This window comes from Erythrolamprus reginae, chromosome 4 (assembly GCF_031021105.1).
Source record: "Erythrolamprus reginae isolate rEryReg1 chromosome 4, rEryReg1.hap1, whole genome shotgun sequence".
Taxonomy (NCBI): Eukaryota; Metazoa; Chordata; class Lepidosauria; order Squamata; family Dipsadidae; genus Erythrolamprus; species Erythrolamprus reginae.
This window is the reverse complement of record NC_091953.1, coordinates 106713285-106734545: the sequence shown is the minus strand read 5'-3', so window position 1 is coordinate 106734545 and position 21261 is coordinate 106713285. Positions and strand designations below refer to the sequence as shown.

Genomic DNA, 21261 nt, shown 5'->3' with positions numbered 1-21261 from the left:
ATCAATCAATCAATTAATCAATCAATCTAAGAAACTGTAAGCTGAAAGTTTTAACCCTTTGGCATCCAAAAATAGAGAACACAACAAAGTGATCTTGAGATTATTTTAACTGTTTAAAAGACAGATTGGGAAAACCCTCTCCAGAGTTGTTGCAGAAATTAATTGCATATACAATATTATGGTGCCATGTTTTCATTTCATGCTGACGTCCTTTAAATTTATTCACTACTTTAACGGTAAATGGGCTACAATGTCTACTTCACAATATGAACACTTACAAAACAATTAAACAGCTGTTAGATATATTTTCAAAAGGATCCACTTTTTATTTTTCCACAAGACTTTTATATAAATTATAAAAACTAAATTTAGATGCAATCTTGCAAAGATTTTCACTGTTCCTCTAAACCTGACACAAGTAGAATTTAAATCTGAACTTTAGGCGACGGTAATCTCTCTACCAGAAAAAGCAATTTCCCCCCTCTATTTATGATTAATTATCCAAACTGTCATATCTAAGAGAATGTCATTTATAATCCCTATAGCAACCCCCTCACAAAAGGGAACTGAAGAAATCAAGAATTTTGATTCTAAGGATCTTAGCAACAAATGCTAATGGTTGAAATAGTTTTTACATAATTTTGGTATGTAAGAAAAAAAGAACCATTACTTGTACAAGTACACAGATACGTCTATGAAAGGAATGGAAGCTTGCACACAGCAGGAATCAGCTGAAGTTGGATTAAAGGCTATTTACTTTAGCTAAAACGGAATTTCGATCTTCCGCTACCTAAACAAATGGCCAAATACACATATTCAGATTAAACTTCCAACTCCAGGTTAGGAACCATCATGTAAAACTAAATGAACTTAAAGAAATGAAATAAAAATTCCTTCAAGAAAATAGATAGAATATCCCTAAACTAGCGTTTATAAAGTAACATTTTAGTTAGTTGAAAAACTACTGCAGCTTTGGACCAGAATACTGAATAGAGAGAAAAATGCAGGAATACCCACAATGGAGAAGTGTGCTATGTAGATGGCAGAACTTTCTGAAATGCCTAAATTGACTTGTCTGATTAAAGAAGAAACAACAGCTACTTTTATAATAGGTTGGAAAACCCTTTATGGACATTTGATAAAAATGCCACAAAAATGAATCAGTGATACCAGATTCTGCAGATTAAAAAGGGTTGTTTATGGAAAGAAGGAAACCAAGACTCGTAATTTGGGAAGGTGGCAAATGGTAATAATCAGGCCAGTAAATACTGCAAAGATCAGAAGTCATTTTGTTTACATTTCCATTTCTCTTGGACTTAATTTCTTTTTCTTGACTTGCACAAGCAAAGAAGGAGATCAAAGATATTTTTATTTGTACTGAGCAGTGAATAAATCAATATCTTTATGAGAAGTTAGTGAGCCAAAATTGGAAGTACTGGATACTAAGAAATAAAATAAATGTATTTCCCATGTATTCTTTCTCTATACTCAAAAAAAGTCTTATTCTTCAAATCTCATTGCAATCTGTGATGATTCTGAATATTTGCAGTTTGAAAAAAACTGCAAAAAATAGAATGAATGGAAATTGATATTGCAATTTCTTTTTGCTTTAAATCAAAAGATGTTGGGATATTTAAAATGATTACTGTTCATGATAAGAGTTGCTAGCAATAAAGACTATAATGCTGAAGCAGCTTATTTGAATTCATATTATTTCTACAGGATGCCTTGCTGGAAAGTAGTAATTTATGCCTCGACTGACATGTTATATAGAAGTATTGTTTTGCCTTCAAAGACTGATGAAATATACGGGAATGAACATAAATAGCCCATTGCTAAAATGAGGAAAACAGGAAAGCTGCTTAATCTAGCCAAGTTTTTTTTTAAATAAATCAACAGTTTAAAACTGGAATTATTCTGGAATGAAGAAAACATATTGAGCTGTTATTTGTAATTTTGTTTGATCTTAAAATTCAATAAAGTTGTCTCCTAAAAAGGAAGGAATATCATTCATTTGATCCTTAACACTTTCTCCTTAAGTCCTACAATTCTGAAATCATCCTAAATACTTAGAAGCCATAAACTGCAAAAGAACAAGAATATGGATAGATACTATAAGGAAAATTTTAATTGAAGACTCCTATGCTATGTATCTGTACATATTTGTGTATTTGTTAATAAGAAACTACATATCTCTCAGGGTAATGATGATTTAAAGCTGACCAGCTGATTGTAAACTGAAAGATGATGCAATGAGAATAATTAAGCAGGGTTACTGCCGCTTTAAGCTGTCTGTGTAAGGGAGGCCTCCTTCTCCTCATGTATCTCCTACCTCTGTTCAATCTGCATTGTAGATTGATTGCCTGGTATGAATAGAATAGAATAGAATAGAATTTTTATTGGCCAAGTGTGATTGGACACACAAGGAATTTGTCTTGGTGCATATGCTCTCAGCACACATAAAATAAAATAAAATATACATTTGTCAAGAATCATGTGGTACAACACTTAATGATTGTCATAGGGGTCAAATAAGCAATGGAGAAGCAATATTAATAAAAATCTTAGGATATAAGCAACAAGTTACAGTCATACAGTCAACATGGGAGGAAATGGGTGATAGGAATGATGAGAAAAACTAGTAGAATAGAAGTGCAGATTTAGTAGAAAGTCTGACAGTGTTGAGGGAATTATTTGTTTAGTAGTGATGGCGTTCGGAAAAAAAACTGTTCCTGTGTCTAGTTGTCTTGGTGTGCAGTGCTCTGTAGTGACGTTTCGAGGGTAGGAGTTGAAACAGTTTGTGTCCAGGATGTGAGGGGTCAGTAAATATTTTCCCCATCCTCTTTTTGACTCGTGCAGTATACAGCTCCTCAATGGAAGGCAGGTTGGCAGCAATTGTTTTTTCTGCAGTTCTGATTATCCTCTGAAGTCTGTGTCGGTTCTGTTGGGTTGCAGCACCAAACCAGACAGTTATAGAGGTGCAGATGACAGACTCAATGATTCCTCTGTAGCACTGTATCAGCAGCACCTTGGGCAGTTTGAGCTTCCTGAGCTGACGCAGAAAAAACATTCTTTGTTGTGCTTTTTTGATGATGTTTTTGATGTTAGGTGACCATTTTAGGTCTTGAGATATGATAGAACCTAGAAATTTGAAGGTCTCTACTGTTGATACTGTGTTGTCTAGTATTGTGAGAGGTGCAAGGGTTTCTCCTAAAGTCTACCACCATTTCTATGGTTTTGAATGTGTTATAGATTATTCTGGTCACACCACAAAGATAGTTGTTCAACTTCCCGTCTGTATGCAGATTCATCATTGTCTCGAATGAGTCCGATCACTGTTGCATCATCTACAAACTTCAGTAGTTTAACAGATGGATCGTTTGAGATGCAGTCATTAGTGTATAGAGAGAAGTGGTGAGAGTACACAGCCTTAGAGGGCACCTGTGCTAATTGTACATGTATCTGATGTGATTTTTCCTAGCTTCACCTGCTGCTTACTGTGCTTATTAAATGTACAGTATGTATGTATGCATATAGAAGTCTTGTATATTAGCCACTGTTTGTAAGACAAACCTCAGTGTATATTTTACTCCTGGGTTGTCTCAAAATGTAGTCACACTGTTCAACACTGACAGGTTACGGGCCCAGTCCAGAGAGAAGGCCAGAGTGAGAGCTTGCACTAAAGGCAGAGGGATTGTGCAACGTGGTTTGATAATGGTTAGTGGCTTCAGAAAGAAAGCAGATAGCATGGCCTCCATCGGCGTAATGGGAGGAGGTTTCTTAGTGTCACGGCTAAATGAGACAAACTACCTCTCCTGGAATGTGAAGATGGAGATGCACCTGTGGAGGGAAGAGTTGTGGACAATTGTTACTAAGCCACCAGCGATCCTGGATGATGGGGACCACAGAAGAAATGAAAAGGCATTAGCCAGCATAATTCTGGCTTTAGAGGAAAGTCAGCTGATAGACGTGAGGGACCTCCAGTCTGTGAGAGTGCTTTGAGGCGTTGCACAGTCTGTATATTAGAGAGACTGCGGGCAGTAGAGTGATGCTGACTGTATAAAGCACAACTGAAGCCCGGAGAAAGCAGGTCCACGCATCTGCAGGATATGAGAAGGACATTGCTTGAGTTAGAGGAAAGAGGAATGACATTTAATGAGGTACACAAGGTGCATGTGGTGACTAGTTCATGGGACGTTCCCGTGACTAGTCTAAAGTCCATAAATGAACGGAATTTAACCAGGGCATATTTGATTGGTTGATTGTTGTTGGAGGAGAAGAAACGGCTGGAGAGGTGACCAGGAAAGTGAGGAGGTAATGTTCAGCACAGACCAGCATATGCACCAGTCAAGGATGCCGACAGAGCAGCTGAGACAGTTTATACAGTGAAGAGATGCTACACTTGTGGTCCTAGAGAGCATTTCCAAAGAGGAGAAACAGAGGAGCAGCGAGACAAGGATGCATGACTACTCAACACACGAGGAAGCGGTTCTCCAGCACTGTTTTCCCTGGCTGCAACAGCATCTGAAAACTGCAGGGACAGGGTGGTAAGTCAGCATATTGCCAATGACCCACAAACATTTTGTTTTGAAACCAATTATGCAAACCTGTATTAATCTGGCTAATGGTCAAAGAGCTGTTGCAAAAGGGGAAGGTAACGTGCATGTACCTGAAATAAGAGGAACATTGTACAATGCTCTATATGTACCTGCATTAGATCATAATCTGTTTAAGTGTATCCAGGTTAGAGTTATGAAATACTGTTTGCAGGAGGGCAATTCTCCATTAGGAAAGATGGAAGGATATGTACACGAAGAATTAAGAAGGGCAAGTATATTCTAAGAAGACATTTGTGCATGTGCACTTATGAATGGTCATACACATAACAACTGTATACATTTGTTGCGTAGGGGAGTGGAGGTAAATTTTAGAGGGATGCAGAAGAGGCCACATCTAGATAGGTGGCAGAAGCCAAAGCCAAAACAGTGGGCTATATGCTTAGAATGTGCTGTCTGTAAGGAGGCAAAATCCAGGGTGAATAATAATAATAATAATAATAATTATTATTATTATTATTATTAAAGACCTGGTCATGGCTTACAAGTGGAACACTCAAAAAGGAGACAGAAGGACTAATACTGGCGGCACAAGAACAGGCCATTAGAACAAATGCTGTCAAAGCCAGAATTGAAAAATCTGTAGACTCTGTAAAGAAACAGATGAAACAATCAATCACATACTCAGCTGCTGCAAAAAGATAGCACAGACTGACTACAAGCATAGACATGATGCTGTGGCACAGGGGATCCACTGGAACTTGTGCCGGAACTGCCATTTACCAGTGGCAAAGAACTGGTGGGATCATAAGCCCGAAAAAGTGGTCGAAAATGAGCAAGCAAAACTGCTGTGGGACTTCCGACTGACCGAATTCTGAAGCATAACACACCAGACATCCTGATTGTGGAGAAAAAGAAAGTATGGATCATCGACATCGCAATCCCAGGGGACAGCAGAATTGAGGAGAAGCAGCTAGAGAAATTAGTGAAATATGAAGATCTAAAAATCGAGCTGCAACAACTCTGGCATAAGCCAGTGAAAGTGGTCCCAGTGGTACTTGGCACGCCGGGCGCAGTGCCAAAGGATCTCAGCGGACATTTGAAAAGCATTGGAATTGACAAAATCTCCATCTGTCAATTGCAAAAGGCCGCTTTACTGGGATCGACAAACATAATTCGCTGCTACATCACGCAGTCCTAGGTGCTTGGGAAGCGCCCGACTGGTGATGAAATACGAAATCCAGCATAGTGATCTCTTTTGATGTGTTGTATTGACATCATCATCATCATCATAATAATAATAATAAATAATAATAATAATAATATTTGTATGCCACCCCTCTCCGCAGACTCCTATGAATCTATCCTATGAATAGTAAAATCTCAAGGCAAACTAAAAGTGTTATACCTAGGAGACCTGAGTGGTGTAATAAAGGTATACCTCCTGAGTGGTTCACTGCAAGTGGTGTTAGAATAGGTGGTATTCATAATGATACCAAGAGATATGTTCATTGCCTAAGGAACAACGAGATAAGTGGAGGAAACAGCAGTTAAAGAGAATGACAGGCAGGCAGATAAATCAAACTGAGGAAACTGAGCTAGTGAAAGGAGAAATTAAATGTATCCAGCCAAGGGATGGTAAATAGGCTAAATGGAGATTATCGAGACAAAGTGTACAGAGCCAGTACATAAGGCCTGTAGGAGTAGTTGCAGCAGCTATAGTAGTAATGATAATGGTGGCATGTGTAGCAATGAGAATAGAAACTGAGGCAGGGATATAATGGAAAAGGGAAGCATCATGAATATGTTACAAGTATTCAGTTGTTCAGTTTTAAATGGGGTGTTAGGGTAATGAAGATTTAAAGATGACCAGCTGATGTAAGGCTGTAAACTGAAATGCTAATGCAATAAGAACAAGTCAGCAGGGTTGCTGCTGCTTTAAGAAGCTGCCTATATAAGGCAGGCTATGACAGGCCCCCACTCCCTCTCGTATCTCTCTCCTGGTCATTTTCAATCTGCACTGTAGTTCTCAGTGTACAGTTGAAGTTGGCTGGTATGTGCCTATCACATGCATATATATACAGACGTATTGTATATAAACCAGTGTTTGTTAAGACAAACCTCTGTGTACTGTATTTTGCTCCTGGGTTGTCTCAAAATAGTAGTCATGCTGTTCACACTCTAATCTTTTCCATTTAATACTACACATTTATGCATTATTGTATAGTTTAATCACAGGTTTTTATTTAAAAAAATAAGTTTATGAATATGTATTTATGCTGCAGAGAACCTTATAAAAGAATATATCATTTAGTGCTGTTTTACTATCATGCTAAAAAGGCAAAAGGAAACATGGCACCAAAACGTGTACATGCACAACTCAAATTTTTCATTTTCATCAAACTTCACTGATATGGATAATAAATATACCTGTCCACATTAAAAAGTTACACCTCAAACCTTTACTGATATGAGGACATTGGGACCACCTGCTTCCCCGCTTCACGTGTCCATGAATAGAGAATCAAGTTAATGGAGCAACCATGTTTATGTCTGTTGGGCATACTGTCACAGAATATGCTCCAGCTAAAATGAGAAATACCACAAACATATCAAAATATTTTCCACTGTGGTTTATTTAACATTGCTTTCTATTAAAGTATAAACAACTTTGAATTTAAACTTAAGTATTAGGGCAAACAAAGCATCTTGACTTACATTACTGTTCTTTGCTTTATTTCAGAACTGTAAGTTCATCCTTTTTACAGGAATAAGTTAAAAATATAAAGGAAGGTACTAAAAATAAAGAGCCTTCCATTTCAGTTAAATGGTAATAATGATTTAAAAACTAAACTGTATTAGCATTATAGCTTACCAAATGTTCACGTTAAACATTTTTTATGTCTCAAGATGAAAAGTTTTAGTTGTAAGCTTGAAGTTTTAGATACATGTTCCTTGAAAGTACTCAAGGGAAAGTGTATATATGGATTATCTCACTTTTTAAATGACCGCAATGTACCAGATTTATATAACATGAAGAATTGGAAATGCACTTTGTCACTTTATTTTTTAAAAGCCAGCATTTTTGCTCTATAGCAAAACAGTAACAAAAGCCTGTTCCATAGCAAGTCAAGGTCAAACAGAATGCTGGGGTTCAATTAGCATAGGAGTATTTCTGTACTGTTGACTCTTACTGATTTTACTGAATGCTTGCTGGTAAGTACCACCAGATTTTTAAAAAGCATGGGATTTGTACTTTGTATTGTCAATGTGCTTTATTCTTCATATTTGCTTACCACCTTGTATAATAAACTTACTATGTCAAGTTTTCAAAATAAATGCCTAAATTATCATTTCAACATGAGGATATTACTATCTCAATTTGAAAGCTAGAACAATCCAACACTTTTACGGCATCTTGCAATTATTAGTTATGACTACACATTCTGAAGTTTTAAGTAAAATTACACAAAAGTAATAATGTTTCTTTGCAAGTCGGACAAATGCTAACAATCCTCTATGATAAAGCCTCGGTGGTGCAGTGGTTAAAGTGCAGTGCTGCAAGCTACTTCTGCTGATCACCGGCTGCCAGCAGTTTGGCAGATCGAATCTCAGTAGGCTCAAAGTTGATTCAGCCTTCCTTCCTTTCAAGGCCGGTAAAATGAGGACCCAGATTGCTTGGGCCAATATGCTTACTCTCTGTAAACTGCTTAGAGAGGGCTGTAAAGCACTGTGAAGCAGTATATAAGTCTAAATGCTATTGCTATATACACTAGTGCCATTTACATAACTCCTAATATTACCATGATTATTAAGTAAAATGTATGATAGTGTGTTCTTTATACAGCAGTGTGTAAAACATTTCAGATTTGAAACTGCATAGAATTGAAAAGGTCTAAAATCAGAACATTCTAATACTTCGAAAGACGTATTTTCAGATAACACATTTTAAAGCATTTTTAATTTGAAATGTGTCCATGCTTACCAACCATATGTAGCTGCTTACCAGATGTTTTAGGTAAATAATAGGTATTGTTATTTATCGATGCAGCACACAATATAAGAAATCTAAACTGCTTGGTTTCCAAAATGCTGTCAGTGACCAGAGCCAGAGGGAATGCATATAGAATATACAAATTTTGAACTCAATGATCAAAACTTTTGAATACAATTAGAATAAATGAATCTCTGGATTTAGGTTCTTCTGCATATTCAGGATTAGTGCTTTTCTATTTGGAACAATAATATTCTCTTATGACACCAGTTGTAATTGTTATTTACAAGACTCGCAAATACCCTTGGTATGTAAGGCAAGTCATATTAATTACTGGCAGGTGTCTATTAAATAGCAAACTTTAAAAATATATGCCACACTAATGGCCATATTCCAATGCAAAGTGCTTCAAAAAGCAATTTTGTAAAAATTACCTGATCGCAGCATCCCCCCTATCTGTTTCTCAGCAACTAGTTTTGAGAACGATATTGCTTCTCTCTGACCTTTTATCTTCAAACAAATTAATCAAGTGGAAAGCAAAAGGAAAAACCATTGAAAAGTTAAATATATTAAGCTGGTGCAGCAAATGACCTTATTAGTATTATACTAACCAGTGATATCTGAAAAATATCACAACTGTTAAATCAGAAAGATTTAACAGCTACTGTGCAAAATGTCCTGTTTGTTTTTATGTAAAATAACTACTCTTCATAATTTTAATACTTAATTTTCATATCTTCATAACATTTCTCTTGTTCTAGGACTTTTAGTTTAAGATAGTATATCCTCAAAATAAATGATGGCTTAAATTTTAGGCATTCAGTTTTGAAAACATAAATGTCTTATTCTTGAAATATACAGGCACAGGGGAAAAGAAGTTTCAAATAAACAAAGGGCAATATTTTTATGCCAATAAATAAAAGCGAAATATTTTTACCAAGACCATTTGTTGAATAGCTGAAAAAAGATGCACAGGAAGATTCTTACATCTCTGTGTTGAGTTTCAATATTAGCAGATTAATTAAAAATGGAAACCAAAGGGTTAAAGAAGCAGCGAATTCTCTCGCACTAAACTGAATTTATTCTTCAGATTAAATTATAACACACTATTTAATATAACTAGCCAAGAGAAAATGCTAATGTCATTTATATTATAAGCCATATAGCTTATACTCAACAGTTCTAGTGAACCTCCATTTTGTCCAAGCAGTATGTTGTCACTGTGAGATTTTCTGAGTATTTTGCAGGGCATAACACCTTTAAAGAAAAAGTTAAAGAACAAAACTACAAAAAACTACTAAACATGCATGCCTGACATTCTATCCTGGTAAATATCTAGATGGTCTGTCTTTTTAACAGTTATAAGCTATTACAATTATTCATCTAAAATGCAATTAACTGTATTAACTAATATATTATATATACAATGTTTCCTATATGACGGTTATCACTTTACGCACACTTACATAGGAATTCTAATTACCTCAATGAGTAAATGTGCATTGCAAGAGCTAAAGGATGTGATAAATATTTAGCACTTGCATAGTTCAACATGTATTAACTGAAATAATGTCTATGTTGTCTACTGTTCTGGATTTCTTGGTTAATACCTAAATTCACTGTTCTATGTTAGTTAACTAGACACACAACTACTGAAAATATCCCCCAACCTTACTTACTCTGTTTGAGCTCCATGAGCTACAAGGGCATTTATGCATTCCATACTACCAGATCGGGCTGCTTTGTGAATAGGAGTTTCACCAACATAATCCTGTAGCAAAAACATAGCAAATTAATTTAAACTATGTGTAACCATCAATGAACGATTTTTGGACTAAAGGTAATAGAAATATCATCTGGATAATATCACCTAATGAAAAGAAACATTCCTAATTAACTTACCATGGTACAATGTTGCATATCTGCTAGGAGAAGCAGAATCAAAATGAACTGCCAGATTTGCTAATATGTTCCATTAATTTATATTCTGCCTTGCTAATTAACATTGAAGGCAGCTAAAAACGTAAAGGCAAAGATAAAGGTAATGTTTAAATTATACATACTGAAACTATTAATATTTAAAGGTCTCTTAAAGGTATTATTTTAATATTAAAAATACTGGGAGCTTCCAGATACTTTTCATGGATATCCCTATGTTAGGATCTTCTGGATTAGGAAGATACTTTTTGTAATTACCAACTTATAAATGTTTCCTTTGAAAAGGAGACATGTCCCACTGACATGGAAACACTGATTATTCTCCTTAATCATAGAATCAGATAGAACTTGACTAACCAAGAGACAACGTTATCATTAACAGATAGAGGAAGAAAAGTTCTCAAGGGTATTGTGACATACAAAGTGCATATAGCATATAGGCACCCAATTTAATCAATTCATATCTGAAAACACAGAATAATCTATCTGTCACAATGTGTTACACAGGATACAAGGTCTAGAAAATGTCTTGCTCTTTATGCGAGATGTGGCGGCAGATATAAATTCACAAGCTTAATATAGAAATGAAATCTTCTAGGATACGAATTCTAGAATAACACAATAGTACATCACTGTCCTAGCTAATGCAGAAAGCAAGTTTGTTAAAAAAGTCAGATAATACATTAAAAATCTTTATGCGATGCCAACTATGATAATTTTCAAAAATGACTAATAGATATTTAATCAAAGCAACACAATGAAAATCACAATTCCTCTTCTCTATCTTCTACATCAGTTAAAACAGCTGGAAACAAAATCTCTACAACATCTACTAAAAAAGGTATGTTTATTCAGAATTGTTTTGGGTGACAGGTGATGTAACACGTTCATTGCCACATACATTACTGGTTAAGACAGAAAAGTGAAAAGGAATAACAATCAGCCTGTTTTCCTCTCCTGAAATCTCTTATTGCTGCTATTTACAGATACTCCTTAACTTATCATGGGCCAGAATGAATACTTTTATGGCCTTTGTAAAATGTTGTTATATCACACACATAAAATCATGTGGCACATTTTGGATGCTTGGCAACTGCTTGCCTTTATGACTGGATGCAGTATCCTAATCACATGACCTCATGCTTTAAAAAAAAAAAACTTTCAGGTAATAAAAACTCCCTTTGGAAGAATAGGTTTGCCCTTTTGACCATAGCATTAGCTTAATGATGACCACAAAAAAATATAGCAGCAAGTTTATCAAATAATTCTGTTAAAACTGTCATAGATATACAGCAGTCTACATGGATCCAAGAACTGGGGATCATTCAGATACCCACAAGGAAGGTATGAATATTGTTACAGCTATGTTTCAAATACTGTACAGTGGTACCTCTACCTAAAAACACCTCTACTTATGAACTTTTCTACATAAGAACTTGGTGTTTAAGATTTTTTTTGCCTCTTCTCAAGAACCATTTTCCACTTACAAACCCGAAACAATAACCGGAAAAGGCAGGAAGAAGCCTCCATGGACCTTCTCTAGGAATCTCCTGGGAGGAAAGAGGGCCTCCACCCTCCCTGTGGTTTCCCCAATCACACGCATTATTTGCTTTTACATTGATTCCTATGGGAAAAATTGCTTCTTCTTACAAACCTTTCTACTTAAGAACCTGGTCACGGAACGAATTAAGTTCGTAAGTAGAGGTACCACTGCATTTGGAAGTCTTTTCCTACGGATCATCATTCTTCATTATCCAGCATCACCCATGTTTATTTTCTGTATCTTCCTCCTGGGTGACATTGCCTAGAACAGTGTTTTTCAACCAGTGTGCCGCGAGACATGGTCAGGTGTGCCGCGAAGCTCAGAGAGAAAGAAAACAAGAGAGAGAGAAAGAAAGAGAGAAAGAAAGCAAGAGAGAGAGAAAGCAAGAGAGAAAGAAAGAAAGAGAGAGAGAAAGAAAGAGAGCAAGAGAGAGAGAGAGAAAGAGAACAAGAGAGAGAGAAAGAAAGCAAGAGAGAAAACAAGAGAAAGAAAGAGAGAGAGAGAGAGAGAAAGAGAGAAAGAAAGCAAGAGAGAGAGAAAGAGGGAGGGAAGGAGAGAGAGAGAAAGACAGAGGGAGGTAGGGAGGGAGAGAGAAAGAGCAAAAAAGAGGAAGGAAGGAAGAGAAAGAAAGAGGGATGGAGAGAGAGAGAAAGAGGAAGAAAGGGAGAGAAAGAAGGAGGGAGAAAGAAATAGAGTGAAGGGGAGGAAGAGAGAGAGAGAGAATTTTTTTGTCCAAACTTTTTTTAGCCCCCCCCCCGCTCAATGTGCCCCAGGGTTTCGTAAATGTAAAAAATGTGCCGCGGCTCAAAAAAGGTTGAAAATCACTGGCCTAGAACAGGAATGTCAAACTCGATCATGTCGTGGGCCACATCAGGAGTTTCTTTGCTCTTGGGGAACCAGCGTAGCTATGGCGTGGTCATCACAGCCGACTGGGTGGGCATGGGCAGACCCAGGGCAGCAGGAGCTGGTCCCTCACTGTCTCCGGGATGGCCCTGTGGGCCAACTCCACAGCCTAATGTGGGCCAGAACTGACTCGCGGGCCATGTGTTTGACACATCTGGCCTAGAATCTTCCACCAGATGAAAAAATTATCAACAAATCATGTAAAATACCATCTAATATAAGCTGTAATTCTAAGAAGCTTCAGGGCCTACTTTGTTTAAAATATAGTGTATAAATACCATGGTCAGCTTCAGTGATACATCTGAGAGCTCTGGGTTTGAAAGGGAAGCATTTTCTATGTAATGCACCAGACTACTATCTATTTCAGATGCACGAAATTATTTAATACAGTAAAATTAAGAAAAGTCAGTTAAGTCAGTAATTTGTTCAACCAAGCCTTTTATTGCTCACAACAGAGTATATTCCAATATATAAGATTTAGTTTTATTCTGAACTAACTGTAATTTTGTTTTCAGCTAATTTTTTCAAATATATTCAGGGTTTTATGAAAACCTACATTATATATTAAAACAACAAAATATTTTTCTGCAGAATGTAAAGAGAATGATTGCAGATGACTGAATATTCTGCATCTTCATTTGTGAACTGTGCTAAAAAAAGCTTCCACTCACATTTCATAGAATGCCAATACAATAATCCTTTTATTCACTGACCTATATAATGATTAATCAGCAGAGAGAACACATTCTAATTTAATATAGTTAGTAACTTCCTTAAAACACAGTAACTCTAGATGTGCAGTTCTTGTTCCAAAACTAAGGACATGCAAAAGAGGGACAGAGAACACAAATCCCCATATGCCTCAGAACCTGCAAACATGCAATGATTGCATGAAAGGAACTATATCCAAAAGCAATAATAGAAGTTCTTGAATTGGCACCGGATCACAATTTTAGAATAGCATTTAGAATGTGAAAAAATGGCAATACCTGCTTGTTTATGTTGGCTCCTGATTGAATTAACCAGTTGAGACACTGAGGGTGTCCTCCAAAAGCAGCAATATGGGCTGGCGTTTGCGCAAAACGTGTTGTACACGCATTTACAGTCGCTCCAACTCTCACTAACTGTATTAGACATTCCAGCTAAAAAAGAAGAGGGGGGGGGGGATGAGATTTCAGCATATGTTAGTGACTTCATATCACATATCAGTATTAGCTGTTACATTCTACAACCAACACAAAGCCTTTTTATATGACATTTGGATAAAATAAGTCTCTTTCTTTTTTGCTCCTCTGAGTAAGAATTGACTCCTGGGAATGATTTTCCACTGCCTCCTTCCTAGGGCAGATAGAGAACAACCAGCCCAATATCAGCAGCTGGTTTCTCGTCCAGGGAATGATTAGAACGTAAGTCTTCAATATCTAATCTCATGCCATGATTACTCTACCAAATTGGTGTTTACAACATTATGATTCTTGACTTTTACGCTTCCTAGATGTTCTATAGTTTATAGATTTTATCTTACATAAAATAATCCCAGGGACCGGTGAGGTCCCAGAGTTGGTCTCCTTAGGGTCCTGTCGACCAAACAATATCGGCTGGCGGGACGTAGGGAAAGAGCCTTCTCTGTGGGGGGCCCGGCCCTCTGGAATCAGCTCCTCCCGGAGATTCGCAATGCCCCCACCCTCCTTGCCTTTCGAAAGAGTTTAAAAACTCATCTTTGTCGCCAGGCCTGGGGTTACTAGATTTTCCCTCTGACCAAAGAATGTTTTTAGTATGATTTTATTGAATGAATGTTAATGAAAGTTTTTAAAGTTAGAATGTTTAAAGATTATTTTTATATATATTAATTGGATTAATTGTACTATGGTGTCTTTCTATATGCTGTGAGCCGCCCCGAGTCCTCAGAGAGGGGCGGCATACAAATCCAATGAAAATAAATAAATAAATAAATAAATAAATAAATAAATAAATAAATAAATAAATAAAGTGTGCATATTTGAGATAAAATTGTTGGCAAAAGAGTTCTTTCAAAATCATCAAAGGCCTAGTTAAAAGGAAGAAAGGGCTTGAGTGATTTTTTAAAAAAAAACAGGTATAAGTAGCCAGGCACAATTTGAGGTTTACCAGCAAGAAAACTACCTTCTGACCCATACCCCTTCATAATTGGGGATTGGGCGGGGAGGGGGGGGGAGAGGAAGTGGATGCTTAAACAGGTTTTGTATTACAGTGTACTAGTTCTGCAGGATCATTTTCAACATGATGGCCCTAAGATAATTCAGCGGCACATCAAGTAGTTCTTTGTAGATAATGAAAAGATCTAAAATGGGTTCAGTCATTTACACAATGTGTTGACTGTAAAATAGATATTAGTCTATAGTACAGGCCTATATTTCTGCAAGAACCATATCTCAGAAATGTATCCAATACTAGTCAACATCAAAAACAAGGTTAAAATTTGTCAGATTGATTTCTTAGATAGACAATTAAGAAAGTGTTTTTAAAATATTTCCTTCCCACAATCTGGGCTGTGCTGCCTGTTTTTACACTTAGTCAAATGTTAATTATATTTACACAAGCAAAAAATCCTGTACATCATAATTTCCTGAAACAACTTTGCCTGAGATGCTAATTAACATAGATTCTACTAAGACAAAGATATGAACTTGAATTCAACTTCAAGGCTGGAGACATAAGTAATCTAAGAAGCACTGTTGACACTGAGACTAATTTCTTTACTCACTTATCAACACAACCTTTTTCTTTTTCTGTGCATCGGGAAAACTTGGAGACTACCTTCCATAGTCACTTGATCCAAAGAGATGAATCTTTGAACTGTAGGAAGCCACTCACCCCTCTTAGAAGGTGAAATATTTGGGGAATTTTTAAAAAAAGATTTTACACTGCTCAAAAGAATAAAGGGAACACTCAAAGAACACATCCTAGATCTGAATGAATGAAATATTATCATTGGATACTTTGTTCTGTACAAAGTTGAATGTGTTGACAACATGTCATCACATTCTCTACTCTGGAAATTTAAAAATTTCAACCAAATCTGGGAGCTCAGTCAAAAACCTATTACGTACAGTATATACGAAATTTAAATTCAGCAAATTGTTCTCATGATTTATTCAAGCCTGTTTAATCAACATGCAGAAGTTATTAGACTAAAGAATTTATTTAAAATAAACACACAATATCATTAAATCAATTAAGCATTACATTCTATTGTTTGGTGAAATGCATGAGATTCTAAACAATGTGTTACTGATCAAGGACTTCCTTAATTTTATCAAATAATGTATTTTCAGATTGTAGATGGGAACAATAAGCTTAAAAATATATCATAGCAGTATTGTGTTTGAGCAAACTGGACAGTAAATAAAAAGAAATAGAGCTGAGTGCAGTTATAAATCTATAATTTTTAAATATTTAATGAAATGTAAGTCAATTTAGAGCTTCTTTTAGGTAATCACATTTTGAAATAAAACTTTGCTATGCATTTAGGGTAAAGAACAAAAATATAATTAAAATATACTGAACTATTAATATATATGCAAAAGTTCATTAACGGTAACACAAGATAAACTTCACCCAATACTTGGTGCCCTACCAAGAACAAACATTGAGACATGCAAGGATGAAGAATAAGTGCTTCTGGAATATTCTTAACCTCCTTCAGCATTGGGTTGTCCAAGTCATGTATAGCAGTGTTTTTCAACCAGTGTGCCGCGAGACATGGTCAGGTGTCCCGCGAAGCTTAGAGAGAGAAAGAAAACAAGAGAGAGAGAAAGAAAGAGAGAGAGAGAGAGAAAGCAAGCAAGAGAGAGAGAAAAAAACAAGAAAGAAAGACAGAGAAAGAAAGCAAGAGAGAGAGAAAGAAAACAAAGAGAAAGAAAGACAGAGAAAGAAAGCAAGAGAGAGAAAGAGAATAAGAGAGAGAGAAAGCAAGAGAGAGCAAGAGAGAGCAAGAAAGAGAGAGAGAAAGAGAGGGAGGGAGGGAAGGTGGGAGAGAGAAAGACATAGAAGGAGGTAGGGAGGGAGAGAGAAATAGAGCAAAAAAGAGGAAAGAAGGAAGAGAGAAAGAAATAGGGATGGAGAGGAAGGGAGAGAAAGAGGGAGGGAGAAATAGAGCGAAAGGAGAGAATTTTTTGTCCAAACTTTTTTTAGGGCCCCCCCCCCCCCCAATGTGCCCCACGGTTTTGTAAATGTAAAAAATGTGCCGCGGCTCAAAAAAGGTTGAAAATCACTGATGTATAGGTTAAAAAACTACTTGGCAAACAGCAAATGAACATTTTATTCTTTTGAGCAAATAAAAAGAAATATGGATTGGCTACAGTTCTGAATGTAAAATCAAATTCAGTACATCTGATTTCAGGAAAGGAAGCTAGAGTTCAATAGGGCACGATAAGGGGATGGTTTTTTAAGGTGGGGGTTTTGGATGACCTTTAATTTTTAGCAAGTCAATAAATAAATAAATAAATAAATAAATAATTTTTTAAAAAAACACAAAAATAAATAAAGGTCTGTGAAAAACTTCCTCATTGACTTTGCTTGTCAGAAGGTCGCAAAAGGACATGACCCCTGGACACTGCCATTGTTATAAATATGAACCAGTTGCCAAATAACTGAATTTTGATCATATGTCCATAGGGATGCTGCAACTGTCATATGGAAAAACAGTCATAAGTTAATTTTTTGTGCCATTGTAACTTTGAACGATCACTAAATGAACTGCGGATAATCGAGGACTACCTGTATATTTCCCTCATCCAGCTGAATATGTCCTTATGCAAAACTCTCCAAAGACTACCAAATAAACAATTCATGTAAAAGATCTTTGAGTTACTCTGCAGGACTAAATATTGTCTCCCATAAAGGAACCTCTGAAAATAAAAGAAAAAGTCTTAACAGTAAATGAGGCGGGAGTGCCTAAGTTCCACCCTCAAAGCACTTCTTGGTTTTTATGACCTATTTACATTGGCTATCTTTCAGAAAGTAAGCAAAGGTGGGGAACAAGAAATACTGTTGAGTACAAAAGTCAGGCACCAAGTAGCAAAGGATCGGATTTGTATAGTTTGGAGATGGTGAGATTGGAAAAGGTGGGCTTCATCCCGCATATAACCAGGGGTGTTCTTGAAGGCAGTTTGGGGATACGTATCTATCTTTCCATTGTACTTATCATTTTTGTCTTTTATTGATTTTATCATATTTTTTTTGATCTTGTAATCTGCCCAGAATTGTTGAGAGTCAAGTAGCAGTAAATTTAATCCATTACTAAACAATCTCTGCCCCACTGGGTCATTTCAAAGGTATTTCCTGGCCAAATTCCTCAATGTCTTCAACAATGGCAGAGCTTCTAATGCAATGCCTTCGCTGGAAAAGTTGGGGTGCATCTAGAAATGTATCTGCTTTGAAAATAATCAATGTTAAACTGTATAGCAGAGTTAAACAAATGGTTTACGACATTTTGTGTGTCACAAATTGGTTTTGTATGTCAAGAGGACAGAAGGAAAAGGGAGGACATGATCGAAACATTTAAATATGTCAAAGGGTTAAATAAGGTTCAGGAGGGAAGTGTTTTTAATAGGAAAGTGAACACAAGAACAAGGGAACACAATCTGAAGTTAGTTGGGGGAAAGATCAAAAGCAACATGAGAAAATATTATTTTACTGAAAGAGTAGTAGATCCTTGGAACAAACTTCCAGCAGACGTAGTTGGTAAATCCACAGTAAATGAATTTAAACATGCCTGGGATAAACATATATCCATCCTAAGATAAAATACAAAAAATAGTAGGGCAGACTAGATGGATCATGAGGTCTTTTTCTGCTCTCAGTCTTCTGTGTTTCTAAGAAATGTTCTATAAAATTTGCCAAATTCCATGAGAATTATGGGTCCAAGATTTTGAATTCTAAATTAGCCAGTTTGAGGCAGCTTGTTCAAAAATTGTTGCACCTGCACTGTTTCACCCCAGGTTATTGGAATCAGAATTTTAGTAGCAGATTATTATTATTATCATCAATATTATTATTAATTAGATTTGTATGCTGCCCTTCTCCGAAGACTCAAACGGCTAGATTATTCTCATAAATTCCCCATCTCAATATATAGCAAACTAGGATGTCATTTTTCAGCCATCCTGTTCACAAAAGTGGGAAAAGAAGACAATGCGATGTCTAGGAACCACAGATGATCTGGTCCTGATATTAAGTGATGACATCATCTAGTTTAGAATTATTCACCAATTTATATTTATCAGAGCATGAATCTGGGGAATCCAGAGCATGATACCATGGTCTTTCGAGACTGAAGGATACCAACGCATGCAATATTTATCAGTCAAGGAGCTTCCAGAAGCAAACGTATACCAAAAACTATATGTATCTTTTGAGACCTGACAGATTGAACAACTTTTACAAATGTTGGACATAGCGTGCAGGTAATCATAACATCAAAGATAATCACTGTCTGGAGGGAAAAATCTTACAAGAGTTGAAAGGAATAACACTCTTAACAAGCAGATCATGTGGGAATGCGCCCTACAGGAGAGTATCAAATGAGCAATATTATGTTACTCCCTTCAAAATATGACAAAGTTAAGAAAAAGGATAGGATCTAGGTGCTGCTTATCGTCTTAAGTGTAAAGAAACTGTCAGAAAAACCAGAAATTAAATAGGTACGGTAATAAATTTCTCATTCGCTTTGCTGTTTCTGCTATGTTCCTCCCAAAATAACCCTCTGGTGCAAAGTGAGCTTCCATATGATCTTTATTCTTAACTCTCCAAATCTGAATACATGCACCCTGGAAATAAATGCATGCATGTATGAATTTATTTATTTATTCAGTCAAACAAGTATATGACTGTAGTTTGTATGAGTATAACATAATAATAATAAATTTAATAATAATTTATTAGATTTGTATGCCGCCCCTCTCCGAAGACTCAGGGCAGCTACATATAACATATGTAGTAAGTAATGATAAAAAAAGAAAATAGGACAGTAGGACATGGATGGTAGGCACAATGATGCGCTTACTCACACTCTTTACAAACCTCTTACAAAAGGGGAGAGGTCAACAATCTGAGATTAAAGATTTTGGGGAAGAAACTACAGTCAGGTAGCGCATTCCAAGCGTGGCTCACTCTATTATTGCTTAAGTTGTATTTTCTGCAATCTAGATTGGAGCGGTTTACGTTGTTTAAATCTATACCTCTCAAAAAAATAAAATAAAGGGAGCACTCAAATAACACATCCTAGATCTGAAATGAATGTGAAATTGACCGTCAATCAATGTTGCTTCCTAAGTGGACAGTTTGATTTCACAGAAGTTTGATTTATTTGAAGTTATATTCTGGTTTTTTTTAAGTGTTCCCTTTATTTATTTTTGAGCAGTGTATTACGTGCTCGTGTGTTGTTGCGGTCGAAGGTGAAGTAGTCGCTCGCAGGAAGGAACATTTTGGTATATGATTTTATGAGATTACAATCACGAATTTGCGAACTAGATGCCTTTTATTTCCTCCTTACGAGCAGGTCCCAGGCAAGATGCGTGCATAGCATGGCGGTTCTCTACTCGCCCGTTTCTTCCACCGACCGCACCGGGGCGAGCAAGGCGGGAGAAACTCTTAAGATGGCGGCGGCAGCAGCGCGCTTTCGCCCCCCGCTTCTTTCGCCAAGCCCCGGAGAAAACCGCAAGACGACTCCCTTCCTCTCTCCCCCGAACCATCCTGCATCGCTTCCAAGGGAACCCGGGCGGGCCTCTCTCACCTTTCCGAAATGCGCGGCCCAGTGGATGGGCGTCCAGCCGTAGAAGGAGTCCTCGGCGGCCAGGCTTTCCCGGGGCGCGCTCTGCAGCAGGGCGCACAAGGCGGGCAAGTCTCCGTCGCGACAAGCGCGGTGCAACGGGAAGCGGAGAGCGAGCAGCTCCTCGCTGGAGAAACCCGCGTCCGGGCTAGATCCCAGCGACATGGCGATCTTTGAGGCAACGGCGCGGGCGGAGGAATCAAAGGCACGGGCGACCACCGGCGGCTTGAAGCTTTTCGGCTGCGGGAAGGAACCACCCTCGGCAACTGAGCTCTAGGCAACCCTCGCCGTTTCCACACCGCCCCAGCAGCCGAACACAAAGAAAGCGAGGCGGGCTTTGCAGGGACCCCGCCCCGGCGAGAGGCGGGCCCTGCGACCGGGCCTGAATTCCGAGCGCGGCTCGGTGGGAGGAAGCGGGGGTGGCGTTCAGGCCATAAGAACAGCTGCGTCCGGCTGCCTGGCTTTCATATCCCCTAATCCCGGCTTTAAAAACAACCTCCTCACTCTCAGAAGACGA

At 37.3% G+C, this 21261-nt stretch overlaps 1 protein-coding gene across 1 annotated transcript in view; it reads right to left on the bottom strand.

The window, feature by feature from the left end:
* The window catches only part of ANKRD10 (ankyrin repeat domain 10), a 35117-nt gene extending 14029 nt beyond the window's left edge, over positions 1–21088 (bottom strand). The window contains exons 1-3 of the mRNA XM_070751157.1: positions 20709–21088; positions 13924–14076; positions 10230–10321 (exon numbers count right to left, since the gene is read on the bottom strand). Coding sequence (XP_070607258.1) covers positions 10230–10321; positions 13924–14076; positions 20709–20909 — 446 coding nt within the window. The 5' untranslated portion in view covers positions 20910–21088. The remainder of the gene's footprint in view (positions 1–10229; positions 10322–13923; positions 14077–20708) is intronic.
* Between the last annotated feature and the right edge of the window lie 173 nt (positions 21089–21261).